Raw genomic sequence first — 15,376 nt, forward strand, 5'->3', positions numbered from 1 at the left:
ATTATAAGCACACATGTATGTATATATGTAAGAAATTATCAAAATAGAAGATAAACTTAAAATGATCAAAATCCATTACATATGTGTATTCATTATCAAAACTAAAATTAAATGGAAACAAATAAGCAAGGTTATCATGTTTTAAATGTAACATAAATAATACTTCACAACTTACACACTTCTGAATTTTATAAACACATTTCATGAAGTCTTGCCTGAGCTGGAATGGCTTAGCACACTTTCCTGGTCTTAAGAGTTCTGAAAAGAAATGTGCATTGGTTGAATGCACGGTTAGAGATTGACAGAGAGACTCCCCACAAAGTCCGTCTGCTTGGGCTTACACAGCAAAATAAAGCACCTATCTGTGTACAAAACAGTAAGATATCAGAACGAGGAATTGTGGACAACTGTCCACGGATGGACATTTATCCTTCCATGTTTTGTATTGTTCCCCCAGAGTCGGCCATGGAGTGCTGACCTCTGTCTCTCTTACAGTGCATTGCTTGTATTTGCTGTTCCTTCAAATGCGTACCCTAGACTGTGCTGTGAGTTCGCTATCTCTGATGCCAATTTGGAGGGTATTTATCTGTCACTTGGTCTTCTCTTTGTTTCCCATGCAAGTCCGTGTACAGAGGATCTCCGGTTAGTACAATGATAGAACTTTTAACTGTGGATTTTTATAGGTAAAAGAGAGCCTAAGGTTCATGCTATTTGGTAGAAACCATCACAGTAAGTGCATATTCTTACACTACCCATTATGGTTTCTTCTGTTGTAGTCAGCTTTTCCATGTAAAGAATTACTAAGTTTTTGTTTGATATTTTTGTTGGCAATCCCTGCATGACTTTTTTATTTTTATTTTGAGCAAAAGAAGATCTTGAAATTCATTTCATACTTGTTCCTACTGTATACACCTAACCAGTGCCCCTGAGGTTTCCATAGCAACCTCATTTGTTGTCATGGCTAACCCTCTTTACCCCCATGTACCATGATGCAAGCATGAGCAAACCTGACTGATGTCCAACAGAACCTTAATTGATGCATAACAAGCTGAACTATAATGTTCTAGTGAGTTACTAGCATGGGCTTTCTTTTTAAACAGATTAAATTAGTCAACATCAACTCCACTGATATAGCTGATGGCCGGCCGTCAATTGTTCTTGGGCTCATATGGACCATTATTCTGTACTTCCAGGTATTGTGCCATAGTTTTATTTTTTGTTGTTGTTTATTTTGTTTTTCGAGGTAGGGTTTCACTCTAGTTCAGGCTCACCTGGAATTCACTCGCAGTGGCCTTGAACTCACAGTGATCCTCCTACCTCTGCCTCCCAGGTGCTGGGATTAAAGGCGTGTGTCACCATGCCCGGCTAATTCTTTATTTAATATGACGTTGAGAAGGGGGAGAGAGGGAAGAGAAATATGGCTCAGTTTTTAAGCTCACTTCCTGAGCAAGCATGAGGGCCTGAGATGGACTGCTTGAGTTTGAACCCTAGGACTCACATAAACAGCTGGGCACAGCCATGCATGTCTGCAACTTCAGACCCATAGGGAAGCAGAGACCCAAAATTTCTGGAGCTTGTCAACAATTGGTAAGCTCCAGGATCAACAGGGGACTCTGGTTCAAATAAAAGCAGACAGAAGAGTGATGGAGCAGATCACCTGGTGTTCTACTCCAGCCACTGCAGGCGAGCATAAGGGGGCTCTACATGGGCATATATGTGTACATAGACCTCCCCCTCACCGCTTTACATACACATACAAGCAAAAAAGATAGAAGGGAGGGCTGGCGAAATGGCTTAGCGGTTAAGGCATTTGCCTGCAAAACCTAAGGACTCCGGTTCAATTCCCCAAGACCCATGTAAGCCAATGCACAAAGGGATGCATGTGTCTGGATTTGCAGTGGCTAAAGGCCCTGGCGTGCCCATTCTCTCTTTCTCTCTATCTGCCTCTTTCTCATTCTTTCTCTAAAATAAATAAATTAATTAAATATTTTTAAAGAGAAGGGAGAGAATGGACAGTTTTTAATGCTCTCCTTTGCCACACCCTTGGGGATGATCCTTGACTTAGCAGAACTGTGACCTTCATACACTCATGTTTTGCTAGTAGAATTTCCTCTTCTCCCTGAAACATGAGCCTTCCACCCAAAGTCTTCCAGGAGACTTTCTCACACTGAATAGGAGATATGTCACAATGGAAATAAATATAGGTGCTTAAGGAGCTCAGGAAAATTTCATTTTATTTATTTTTTCTCCTTCAGGAAGGAGTTCTAAGTCTTATTGAACCTAATTAGGTAAAATTAACTTGCCATTGCTTCTAGAGTCATCATTACAGTTTGTTTTATTAGTTAATCTGTTTCCATTTCTGGCACACCATAACTGTGACTGTAATTTATAAAGAAAACAACTCTATTTAGGTCATGGTTTTGGAGACTGAAAGTATAAGCAGCTTGGGGCCAGCTCCCCACCTCGTCTTAGCACGGTGGATTAGATCCTGGCAGGAGCAGGTGATCACATGGTGAGAGGAGAAGCCATGGTGACCGGGAAAGCTGGTCTTACTCTCATCAGAACTCACTAGAGCCTCATAAGAAAGGTACCAATCACAAAATCTTGCAGCTCTCCTAATTATCTCTCAAGGAGTCCATACCAGTGACAAGATTCTCAGCATATAAACCTCCTGGTAACAAATCCAAACCATAGCACTAACTAATTATGTAGTTAATAAATATTTGTGGCTGTGTTAGACACACAATGGAAAACAGAAGGCCTAAGGTGTCAGCCATGCCCTGTAAGAGCTGACGGTTTCTCAGCCATGTTAAGGATACTAAGATGTATCAGTTGCAGTAAGTTCATTTGCTCAACTCTCTGAGCAAAGAGGAACGAAGATAATTTTGATGCTTTCTGGTTGTTCACTTATAAACAGATCGAAGAGCTGACCAGCAACCTGCCCCAGCTTCAGTCTTTGTCCAGCAGTGCATCCTCTGTGGACAGCACAGTCAGCTCTGAGACTGCCAGCCCGCCCAGTAAACGCAAGGTGGCCACCAAGATCCAGGGCAATGCCAAGAAGGCTCTGTTAAAATGGGTTCAGTATGCAGTAGGCAAGTGAGTACCAAGCGTTTGTTTAAATCTAAAACTTGGTAACAGTGTGGTTACCAATTCATTACTTACGTAGCCTGTAATGACTGTGCAGTTTGAAGATGTATTTGAATGAGCATCTTTGCTTTAGATGTTGTCTCACTCTCCTTGATTTAAAAATATAAACAGGAAATCACCAAGAACAATAGGGCAGTAAAATCGATTCCTTATTCATTGTGTGATTAACAAAATTGATTAAGTCTTTGTTTTTGTTAGCAGCATGAGGGTGCTTTAATGAGGTCATTGTTTTGAGCTTATGATCTTATTAAATACAATACTTTTCTAAAAGCTTATACTTGATCATCTCTTAATAAGACTATTATGTCCAACAGGTTTCGGGGAGAAAGTAATAGGTTGGGACTATGATAAAACTATGGCATGTTCATGCATTAAAATTATCAATAAAATTTTCAACAAATGAAAAATGTAGCAATGTAAATAAGGTCTGTATTTTGGAAAATTCTTGTTATTTCTTAAAACTTTCTAGTTTTAAAATATTCCTCTTTTGGTCTTAGTTTTATCTAGAACACAGATTTATCTGTGAGCTACAAATTTATAGCTATGATAAAAATTTAGATAGGTATATATTTTCATTATAGTGGTGGGTAAACAATCAGTGGCCTCAAAAAGTATCTTTTCACTACAATGTCAATGGAATTTTCAATTGATTTTACCATATATTGTGGTCTGATGAGGCCAGGGGAAAATTTCCTCATATGAAAGGTTTTTTTTGTTTGTTTTTTTCTTGAGCTTCCTAAATGACATGTAAAACTAATTCACTTTCTCTTTGTTTGGCCTGTGTGTGTCTCATCTGAATCTGATGAACTGCTTTTGGAAAATAGTTATAAACAAACACTTTAAAGATATTTGGACACTAAACATAGAGAGTTCTATTTTTAAAGCGATTAAAGATCAAAACTGAATAGTGGAAAGCTAAAGATAATTAGTGTTACTCATGAATGCAGTGTTGCTCACCTTTTAGGCTATATTAATGCTTTTCTAATTTGGGTTAGATATTTATCATTCAAGATGCAGTAACAGATATTTCCTCAAAAAACGTTTTTGTGGTTTATTAGAATGTGTAGCAGAAATTACATTTGCAAACCCTGGTTTGTTGTTCACTATTTGATAGCCAGCACTTTGCCATTAATACCTCCATTACAGTTTAACTGGCCAGGGAACACACATGGTGTGAGACAAGGACAAGTGATCACATGCTGATGCTTGTCATAGTGCAAACGCAGTGACATCAAGCCATCTGAACCAGAAGTAATGCTTTTAATTTAATCACATAGTAGCTTGAGGGAAACAAGTTGAATGCTGCATTTAGCTTAGCTTCACACTTGCTATGTTAGGTTTCTAGGATGTGAATGGTGATAGTTCAAGGTCATTCTTGCAACTTGAATACGGGTAACATCATCTGTACCACTCTATATAATCATGAACTCCAGGGTTCTTCTCTACCCAGCAACACATCAGTGAAATCCATTTCTTGAGCCACTGCATAAACTGTAGAGGCATGGGGAGGTGCCTGCTCTATGCCATGAACATTCTGTAAGAATACACGATAGGGCTGGAGAGATGGCTTAGTGGTTAAGCGCTTGCCTGTGAAGCCTAAGGACCCCGGTTCAAGGCTCGGTTCTCCGGGTCCCACGTTAGCCAGATGCACAAGGGGGCGCACGCATCTGGAGTTCGTTTGCAGAGGCTGGAAGCCCTGGTGCGCCCATTCTCTCTCTCCCTCTATCTGTCTTTCTCTCTGTGTCTGTCGCTCTCAAATAAATAAATAAATAATATTAAAAAAAAAAGAATAAACGATATCATTATGCCACCAAACTGTGGGTAACTTTTATACTAACTGCCATTTGCATCATCCCAGCATGTACTTTTCAAGTAACTTATTCCTCGACATAGAGTCAACTTTATAATCTGTAGCCATTTTATTACATAAATGGCATTGTTCCTAAAATTATCTTGTGTGGGAATCCTGTAGTTTGGTTCACCATAAATGACTGGTATGTGGGAAAATGAGAAAAGCCCACTGATTGTCAGCGCATGCCGTATGTCTTACATACAGTTTTAAAATACTGGACATTAGAAAACAGCAGCTTGGTAATACACGATAGTTGAGACCTCTCTCTTGTGTTAGCATTGTCATACACTGCAAGCAAATATGACTAGTCATAGGAGGATTAACTGGGCTGGCAGACTTAGTGAGTAGCTGCCTTTAACGACTAAGCCATCTATTTCTCCAGCCCCTAAAATGTACTTCAAATTGGTCATCCCAATTACTGTAGAATTCCACACAGAAAAGAAGACATGTATGCTGGACGTGGTGATAACTGTACTCTGAGGAATCAAGAGGCTGAAACAGAAGAATAAACAGTTAAAGGCCAATGTGGGCTACATAGTGAGACCTTGTCTGAAAAAGGATAGAAAAAAGGAAAATGAAAGGAAAGCAAAGAAAACCATATATTACTAGAATTTCTACAACTTGTTATGCTCTCAAATTTTTATTGTGCTTAATTTTACTCAAAAACAGGTCACTGACATAGCACATCATTGGTGAAAATTATTAAGATTTGCATGAGACCATGAGAAAAGTTCTTGTATTAACTCCGAATGTGACGTTCTTTTCTGTGTTTCTCACACTAAGGCAGATGGGAATAGAGGTGAAGGACTTTGGGCGCAGTTGGAGAAGCGGGGTTGCCTTCCATTCAGTTATCCATGCCATCCGCCCTGAGCTGGTGGACTTGGAGAAGGTGAAAAGCAGGACCAACAGAGAAAATCTGGAAGACGCATTCACTATTGCTGAAGTGCAGCTGGGCATCCCAAGGCTGTTGGACCCTGAAGGTATATAAAATACGATCGTTGGTAAAGTTAGAATGTTGCTTTGGACCTCAGTGATTAACATAGACAAGAACTGCCCACTTTGTTTTTGTACAAGATAGTCAAGGATGAAACCTCCCATAGACCAGGCATCAATTTGAAGCACAAACGAGAGATGAAACTTTTCTTAGTGGTTGTTTCAGGTAACCTCTCTTTGCCTGAACAAAGAACCCAACCAAGCAGCTGATGGAGGGAAAGTTTTCTTTTCTTTTTTTCTTTTTCTTATTTTGGCTAACAGTCTCAAGGGGAAGCTTCATGATGCCACGAAACAGCATAGCATTAGCAGAGGCTGAACGTCACCTCTGCTGCAGCAGGTGGAAATAAGCAAAAGAGCAAGTCTAACAAACACTGGCAAGCTAGAGGCTAAGAGAACTCAAGGGTCACCCTCCCCCTTCCCCAGCAACACACTTCCCTCAGCGAGGCTCCACCCATCAATTTGCCATCAGCTGGGGGGCAAACATTCAGAACACATGCATTTATGGGGGAGTATCTGATTCAAACACCCACAGTGGGGAATGAAAGGGCTTAAAAGGATTTTCCTCCTCCCTTACCCTAGGAGCTTTTTATCAGAAACTCAGGCTGCTGAAATAATGCTGTCCCAAGTATAAACAGTCCTCTATTTTTCTAATAAACACTTCTCCTTCAGTAGTTCTTTAACCTATTTGGATTGATAAACTTTTAGAGGTAAAGATTAAATGGACCAATAACTATAATAGGACTTTCGTTGTTGTTGTTGTTTTGAGGTAGGGTCTCTCTCTGGTCCAGGCTGACCTAGAATTAACTATGTCAATGTTAGAATCTGTAGCCATTTTATTACGTAAATGGCATTGTTCCTAAAATTATCTTGTATGGGAATCCTGTAGTCTGGTTCACCATAAATGACTGGTATGTGGGAAAATGAGAAAAGCCCACTGATTGTCAGCGCATGCCGTATGTCTTACATACAGTTTTAAAATACTGGACAATAGGAAACAGCAGCTTGGTAATACACGATAGCTGAGACCTCTCTCTTGTGTTAGCATTGTCATACACTGCAAGCAAATATGATTAGTCATAGAAGAATTAACTGGGCTGGCAGACTTAGTGAGTAGCTGCCTTTAACGACTAAGCCATCTATTTCTCCAGCCCCTAAAATGTATGTAGTCTCAGGGTGACATTGAACTCATGGAGATCCATCTACCTCTGCCTCTCGAGTGCTGGGATTAAAAGTGTGCGCCACCATGCCCGGCAAAATAACAATTACTTTTAACTTAGGTACACATGGATTGGAATATGGTACATATTAACACATTATACATTAAATGTTAGTACCTAATTAAATCATGTCATATATAGTATATTAAATATTGCTTTGCTTTCTACTTTCACCCTTCTTAAAACAGTTTTACACATCTTTTACATTGCATTTTCAATACCAGTCATTTCGGTATCTTTTCATTTCTAAAATTACATTTCAGTCATCAAGTAATTCTAGGAGATTATTTATTATTTTAAGTCAAATAGTAAGTTAGGTGAGTTATAGCACTTTTTAAACCCTACATTGATGAACCCTAAAAGTTATGTTTAGTCAAAAGGAATCTTTATAAAATACTAGGTTTGCTTTTCTTTTGATTATGATATTTGGGGTTTGTTAGAATTTTTTTTGTCTATATTGCTTTGCAAAATGGTATTGCTTTTAATGACTTTGACATGGATACTTAAAATTTGTTTACAACACTTAGCTCTTTTTATGTGTCCAAAACCATGTGTCATTACTGAATATGTATGTATTACTTTGACTGATGTTTGTTTCATTAGGTAAATATCTGTACCTTCAAGACTACAAGGATTGAGATTGGTTTTAAGGCTATCTCCCTTAAAATGTACATGGCCGTACAAAGTACTATAATTTAGAAACAGTAGCCACAGCAAAGAGGCTCTGTAAGAAATCAAATATCAGACATCACTTATTGCTCTATATGAAAGTTTCTCAGTATAAGGAGGTTATGTGTAATTGGCCGTGCTTATCACTAGACAGGTTGCCACTAAGCATTACCTCTATGGGCATTCTTATTCTCCCCGTTCACTTCAATCCTGAACCTGACAAGTTACATGTATTCTACTAACTGGGCAGAATGCCTGAATGACCATGCAGCATCTTAGATTTATGATCAATTAATGTTGAGATTATTTGACTGGAACATGTACTACTTTCCTAAAAACTCTTTGTGATAAGCACCCTCTTTCTGAGTCATAAAATATCCTCCATGAATCCTAGAGACTAAATTACTGTGAGTGGTAAATTTGTTTTCCTTCTGCATTGAGGTTGTATTTTTTTTTTTTGCCGTAATAGCTACATTTCAGAATTTATATTATTCTGATTCAAGGCATGCTGTTTTATTGTCATATTTTCAGATGTTGATGTGGACAAGCCAGATGAAAAATCTATTATGACCTATGTAGCCCAGTTTCTGAAGCACTATCCCGACATCCACAGTGCAGGCGCTGATGGACAAGAGAACGAGGTAGGTGTTTTTCTCTAGCGTGCCAAGAGTCAACCTGTGGATGAGTTTGAATTTTTATGCATAGCATTTCCAAGAAGTTAAGTTAGAATGCATTTTAGTACGTGAGCAACTGGCTGGGACTGAGAACTGAGTAGGGTATAGCTATTAGCAGGTGGGGATGTGATTCCAGGAGAATGTTTATCTGATTTGTTGGATAGATGCCTCAGAGAAGGAAAATTACTACTAGTAAGTGCTAGATGAATTATAATTAAGGAAAGATACAAGTGTGGGGAAACGGCTTATTAGTTATCTGAGGGCTGAAGTGATTTTAAGTATATCAATTGTATACCAAGATCTTGAGCCTCCTAATTCTTCTTGAACTGATGGGATATAATTTTGCCTTTCAGATTTTATTATATTCATTTACTACAATCATGAAAGAAAGGCACGATTTGTAAAAGATATAGTTACTTTTTTGGTTGGTTTGCTTGGCTTTCAATAGGTTAATAGTATCATTCTTCATCATGGTTCAGCGAACTATGTTCATTGTTATACATTTTTAAAACCTGGTTTTAAAAAAAAGTATCTGTATTTGAACTTCTAAATAGAACCTATCCTATCCTAGTAAATATAAAGTAAATTAACATATTAGCATTCATTCCCTAGATTTTTCTATGCCTATGTAGACTCACAGTGTTTTAGCAAGAATCAAAACTGAGATTGTGGTGATGGCTGACGGGGTAGAGAGCTTGCCCTGCCAGTGTGAGCTTGTGTCTTCAACACCCATGTCGATACCAGACGGGCACAGTGACTCACTTGTAATTCCAGCTTAGGAGGCACATAAGGAGAGGCCCGGGCCGTGCAGGTTGGCTGGACTAGCCGGATTGGTGAGCTCTAGGTTCCAAGCGGGACATCCTGTTTCCATAAATGAGGTAGAGAATGATTGACGAAGACACTTAGTGTCCACCTCTGGCTCCGCATAGACACATACACATGGATGCACCTGTGCCCCCCCCTACATGCACGCACACACAGCACTGCCTATACAATTCCACAGTTCTTTCCCCACTACTTTTATGAAGAACCATGTTGTCATATGCTGTACAAAACTTATTCATCCAAACAACTGCTATAAATGCCTACAAACAATCTTATAAGAAAGGTTCGTTATAAGATTCTTTTTCAGAAGCAGAATTCCTACTCTAATTCTTAAAATTAACTTTAATTTTTATGTGTTTATTTGAAAGGGAGAGAGAGAGAAAATGGGTACACCAGGGCCTACATCCATTACAGACAAACTCCAGATGCATGTACTACCTTGTGCATCTGGCTTACATGGGTCCTGGGGAATCGAACCTAGGTCCTTTGGCTTTGCAGACAAGTGCCTTAACTTCTAAGCCATCTCTGCCCCCTCCTACTCTAATTGTAACTTTCAAGTTTCCTTGTAGCAAGTTTGCTTCATTTTGCACACAAGGTACCACATTACCTCATTGCTTTCACTGTGACAGCAATGGACGTGACTTTCCTAATTCTGAAATTGTATTTTTAACAAATAATAGGGGAGCAGGTTGCATTTACTGTTTTTTATAAACTTATTATGAGGCAAAATAGTCACAGGGAAAAGAGAAAGCGAGTTTTCAATATGCACCTCTGCGATTTCATTGTCCTGATCTCAAAGGGAATTTTGGAACATTTTGAGGCTCTAGAGATTAGTAAGGAAAGCAAACCATTATAATGACCAAATGATAAAACATTCAAGCCATTCTAGAGAGAGTAAAGGCCAGGAAGCATAACCCCGATTTTCAAATAGGAACCAGAAGAATGTGTTCATTTCATCTTTCTTTATGTCATTCATCTTCTAAAATAGTTAATGCAATCTCAAAGCACAGTTCCAAATTACATTCATTTCCACACGTGAATATTTCAAATTTAAATAAACATGTAATTTTTTCAGATAACTACATTGTCTTTTCAAAAGTTAAGGAAACATCTTAAAACAATTACACCCTTAAAATTTTCTAGTATTTATTTATTAGGCAGATCCCTTGTCAATGAATTTCCATTGTCTTTCTATGTCATTGTCCCTGATTTATTTTTGTATTTTTTCCCATATATTATCTTTTCCTATTGTTAGGAAATACTTGCAGTTTTCCCATATTTTGCAAATTCTTTCCAAAGTTGTAAGGTAAGATATAAGCAGTCTTGAGTGGGCATTTCAAATAGTCTCTATTCTACAGCGTGTTGGCTGTCTCTTTGCATGCATGTATCCTTCTGTAAACATTTCTTTTAATACCTTCACCATACTTGCTTTGACTTTCTAACAGAACAAATAATGCACATATATGTGATTAAACATTAGTGACAACCTAAGCCACTCTCATGGACTCACTCACTAATTTTTCATTACAAGATATTATCAATGTTCTAACACTATCAAAAAGATATTTATAATAACTGTGTTTGTTCTCTTGAAACATTATGTAGAAACAAAGTGAAATGAGTATTTTCATATCAAAAAATAACAAACAGGAATCCATTGAAAAAAGGTAAGGATTCAGGAAGTTGGCCAGTCTGTGTCCTCACATCTCTGCTCAGTCTTGGGTCACATGTCTTAGTAAAGTTCACAGACACAGTAGGTGCTAAAATATTTGAGGATTGAATGGTTTTATATTTGCCACCATGCAAGTTATGGAGTATTTACATTCTTCTTTAGCTTTTGTGGTTTTCTTTATATTCCATCTAGGTCTGGAGTTAAACATCTATCAATGTAATAGATTTGGCATCAGCATTAGAATAGAAAATCACAAGTAACTAATTTCATGCCAAATATTCAATTAATTAATTTTATCTCATGCTCCATGAAGTATGAATTTCTGCAGATATAAACAAGGCATAAATATGAATGTGTGTGTGTGTGTGTGCACACGTGTGTGTGTGTGTGTGTGTGTGTGTGTGTGTATGAGAGATATGGAGAGAATGCTGACAGATTAGCTTTTCAGAACTTGGTCTTCCATATGCAAATAGTATGCCATGTCTTCTGAACACGTGATAATTTTCAGTGTAAGAAAAGCCACTTGGGCAACGGACTATGTGACTCTATCAGTTTCAACTTTATTTTCCTCTGGAAAGGAGAATATTGAATGTATAATTAGCTCTCTCTCTCTCTCTCTTTCTTACCTTTTTCTGTCACCACAAAGTCATTTGTTAAATGGACTCTTATAAAATTATTTTGGGAACATAATTCTCAAATGACTGTGAAGTAATTTCAATTAGGAACAAACAGCTGCTCATAGGGGCAGTCCCAAGTGAGTCCCAGAAGCAGAGGCTGAAGACAGGCCTGTCCTCAGAGGCTGGCTGTGAACTTCCTGCTCTCTCAGACGCAGTCAGTAAGTGGCCGCTCTGGCCACTGATATTTGGGACATAAACTGAGGACATATTTCTTCTGAGCTCCTAAGTGTGCAGCATCTGTCCTTTCTGAGCATAAAAAGCAAACCATACTAAAAAGTGTTTTTAAAAAAAATTTTTTTTTATTTATTTATTTTAGAGAGAGAGAAAGAGGCAGATAGAGAGAATGGGCACGCCTCTAGCCACTATAAATGAACTCCAGACACATGCGCCCCCTTGTGCATCTGGCTTACCTGGGTCCTGGGGAATTGAACCAGGGTCTTTAGGCTTTGCAGGGAAACGCCTTAACCACCAAGCCATTTCCCCAGGCCATAGCGTGTGTTTTGATCGCATTCACCTGCTCATTTCAAACGAGCATCGTGGGACGAGCCCGTGCTTTCCATAGTCTGGCTCCCGTTTCAGTTCTTTCTCTTCATACCTATGTTACCCATCAGTCATTACCCCCTAGTCCTGTGGTGAGCGACACTGAATGCCAGACGCCGTGTTGCAAGTTGCGGGGGGAGACAGTGAGGGAGGAAACAGGTGGCAGGCACGTGGCTGGATAGATGGGGGCTGGGGCAGGTCGCCAGAGGAGGGCTCTGCCTCTGTGGTTCTGGGTAGCAACAGATGAGTGCGCTTGGGGTCCCCTGCACATTTGTCCGGGATACAAATTCTTGGGTCTAGGCCCAGCCAGATCTATCGAGCCAGGAAGTGTGTGTGTGTCTGTGTGTGTGCGTGTGTGTGTCTGTGTGTGTGTGTGTGTGTGTGGTCATCTGGGTTCTCACAAGCTCACTCAGGGCATGCTAAAGTTTAAGAAGCACCAGACTAGAGACAAACCCCCAGACCCAGTCTTCTGTATAACAGAAAAAGAACTTCTCAGAGAAGGCCTCAGGGGAAAAAGAAAACTAAGTTATTTAGGCAAGCAACGTCCTCCTCGGTGAAAACAGACAGTGGGAGAAATCACGGACGACGTCCATGCGGTGCCAGTGTCAGTCCTGAGTGGGTGGCACAGGTGACCTTGAGTTGTCATTCAAACCACGAGAGCAGCGGGCAATGATTCCGATGGTAGGGCAAGCCTGAGAGATGGGTGGTCGCGAGCTACTGTAAGCGCCAAAACAGCATGTTAAACATATTTGTGGTCTCCTTGGCATTGTTAAAGTAAAATCCTGATGAAAAATTAGAAAATGTTCACTAAATCAAAGCTAGAATGGAATGGCCCTGCTTCTATTTATGGGGACAAGTATGAAAATGAATGCTAAATGTATATATTCAACAGATGGCTTTGTAATACTCATTAATACCCTTGTGCACAGACCTACGAATATAAATGCCTTGACCATTAAGCCATCCCTCCAGCCCCGAATATCTTTTTCTAATATTTTATTTATTTATTTAACAGAGAAAGAGGGGGAGAGAGAGAGAGAGAGAAAGAGAGAGAGAATGGGCCCTCCAGGGCCTCCATGCACTGCAAACTCCAGATGTGTATCCCCTCATGCATCTGGCTAACATGGGTCCTGGGGAATTGAACCTAGGTCCTTTGGCTTTGCAGGCAAATGCCTTAACTACTAAGCCATCCCCCTAGCCCCTTAATATCTTTTTACAATAGCAATATGTTCCCTGGGTGCAATACTATTGAGAAGTCAACTCCTTAAATTCAGCTCAAATCCATCCCGTTCCCAACAGTTCCCTGATTACCAAAGACTTTGGGTTGGGAAGTACCCCCCAGGCTATGTTTTCATTCCAGTTCTTGCTCATTCTGAGTGTTTTTCAATGTAAGACCTGTTTTGAGCACATATTTCTTACCAAGTTAGTGGTCCAACTTAAAGGAACATTAAGTTCCCCAAGTGCTGATAGGACATTTAAAAAAAAGAAGGTTGATCATTAGTAACCAATGAGAGAATTATGATCTTTTACTAGGGGGCTGAGAGGATGGCTCAGTAAATAAAGCACTTGCTGTGTAAGGACCAAGACCAGACTTGGGTTCCCAGCCAAGTACTATATATGTACTATCAATGTACTATATATAATTCTAGCACCTAGGTGGCTGAGCCAGAGGGTCCTCAGGTCAAGCTGGCTACTTACACTAGCTACATGAGTCCTAGGTTCAAGTGAGAGACTCTGTCTCTATTTTTCTATATTTTATTTATGTATTTGCAAGGAGAGAGAGAGAGAGAGAGAGAGAGCGAGGGAGGGAGAGAGGAGAAAATGGGTGTGCCAGGACCTCTAGCTGCTACAAATGAACTTCAGATGCATGTGCCAATTTCCACTTTATGCATCTGGCTTTACATGGGTACTGAGGAGTCAAACCCATGTCATTAGACTTTACAAGCAAGTTCCTTAACTGCTGAGCCATCTCTCCAACCCAGACCCTGTCTCTTTAAACAAAGCAAATTGTGATTGCAGAAGACAAGACGACTGTTGTTAACTTATAGGCATCACAAGCACATGGATTCCATATGTTGTTCATCTACACACCAACACACATGAAACACGTTAACACGTGCACACAAAAAAAGGATTTTTTTTTTTTTTGTCTAGATTCAGTTTTCTTTCGTCATTCCAAACTTGGGGGAAACAAGGAGAAAGTAACTTTTAGATACGATCGGGATATAGTGATATATTAGACATAATCAGCGATTAACTAAATTCAATTACTAATAAAATTGTACATTTCTTGGCTTTCAGAGAGAAGACAAGCTAATTTTGAAGGAAACAAAAGTTTGGATAGAACAATTTGAGAGAGATTTGACAAGGGCGCAGACGGCAGACTCCAGTCCGCAGGACAAATATCAGGTAAGGGTGGAAAGGAGATTTTGAGATTTCAGAAACTTTTGCTGGGCATGGTAAATATGTTATGTTATCTATGCATGATCTTTAAATTATGTTAATGAAAAATATTTTTTTTTTTTGGCTTTTCAGTTTTTCAAGGTAGGGTCTCACTGTGGTCCAGGCTGACCTGGAATTTACTATGTTGTCTCTGGGTGGCCTCAAACTCTTGGTGATCTTCCTACCTCTGCCTCCTGAGTGCTGGGATTAAAGGCATGTGCCACCACGCCCAGAGAAAGATATTTTTAATACTATATATATATATGTATATATATAATATTAAGATATTATATATATATAATCTTGTCTGAATATAACCTAATAACATGACTTCTTTCTAAACAGGTAGTTTCAAATTGTACTGTTCCCATACTAGTCCAAGATGCCATCCCTTTCACAGGCCTTGGTGATCCATGCATTCACTATTTTTATAGAAATTTTAGTTCATAAGGGCCAGGAAGATGGCTCAGCAGCTAAAGTCACTTGCTTGCAAAGCCATCTCTCCCAGGCTTAATTTCCCAGTACCCACATAAAGTCAGATGCACAAAGCGTGTCGTGCATCTAGAGTGCCAAGAGCCCCTGGTGAGCTCATGCTCTCCCACTCTCTCTGCCTTTTTCTCTGTGTGTGTGTTCACAAATAAATATAAAAAAAATAGTTAAATGATTAA

The 15,376-nt window shown here is 39.3% G+C and overlaps 1 protein-coding gene across 1 annotated transcript in view; it reads left to right on the forward strand.

Annotated features, from left to right (window-relative positions):
* LOC101612525 (nesprin-1-like) overlaps nt 1-15,376 on the forward strand; it is a 183,927-nt gene that overhangs the window by 105,785 nt on the left and 62,766 nt on the right. Inside the window, exons 6-11 of the mRNA XM_045158732.1 lie at nt 622-642; nt 1,101-1,193; nt 2,918-3,096; nt 5,783-5,979; nt 8,410-8,519; nt 14,568-14,675. Coding sequence (XP_045014667.1) covers nt 622-642; nt 1,101-1,193; nt 2,918-3,096; nt 5,783-5,979; nt 8,410-8,519; nt 14,568-14,675 — 708 coding nt within the window. The remainder of the gene's footprint in view (nt 1-621; nt 643-1,100; nt 1,194-2,917; nt 3,097-5,782; nt 5,980-8,409; nt 8,520-14,567; nt 14,676-15,376) is intronic.

The sequence above is a fragment of the Jaculus jaculus genome, chromosome 9, assembly GCF_020740685.1.
Source record: "Jaculus jaculus isolate mJacJac1 chromosome 9, mJacJac1.mat.Y.cur, whole genome shotgun sequence".
NCBI classification, from domain to species: domain Eukaryota; kingdom Metazoa; phylum Chordata; class Mammalia; order Rodentia; family Dipodidae; genus Jaculus; species Jaculus jaculus.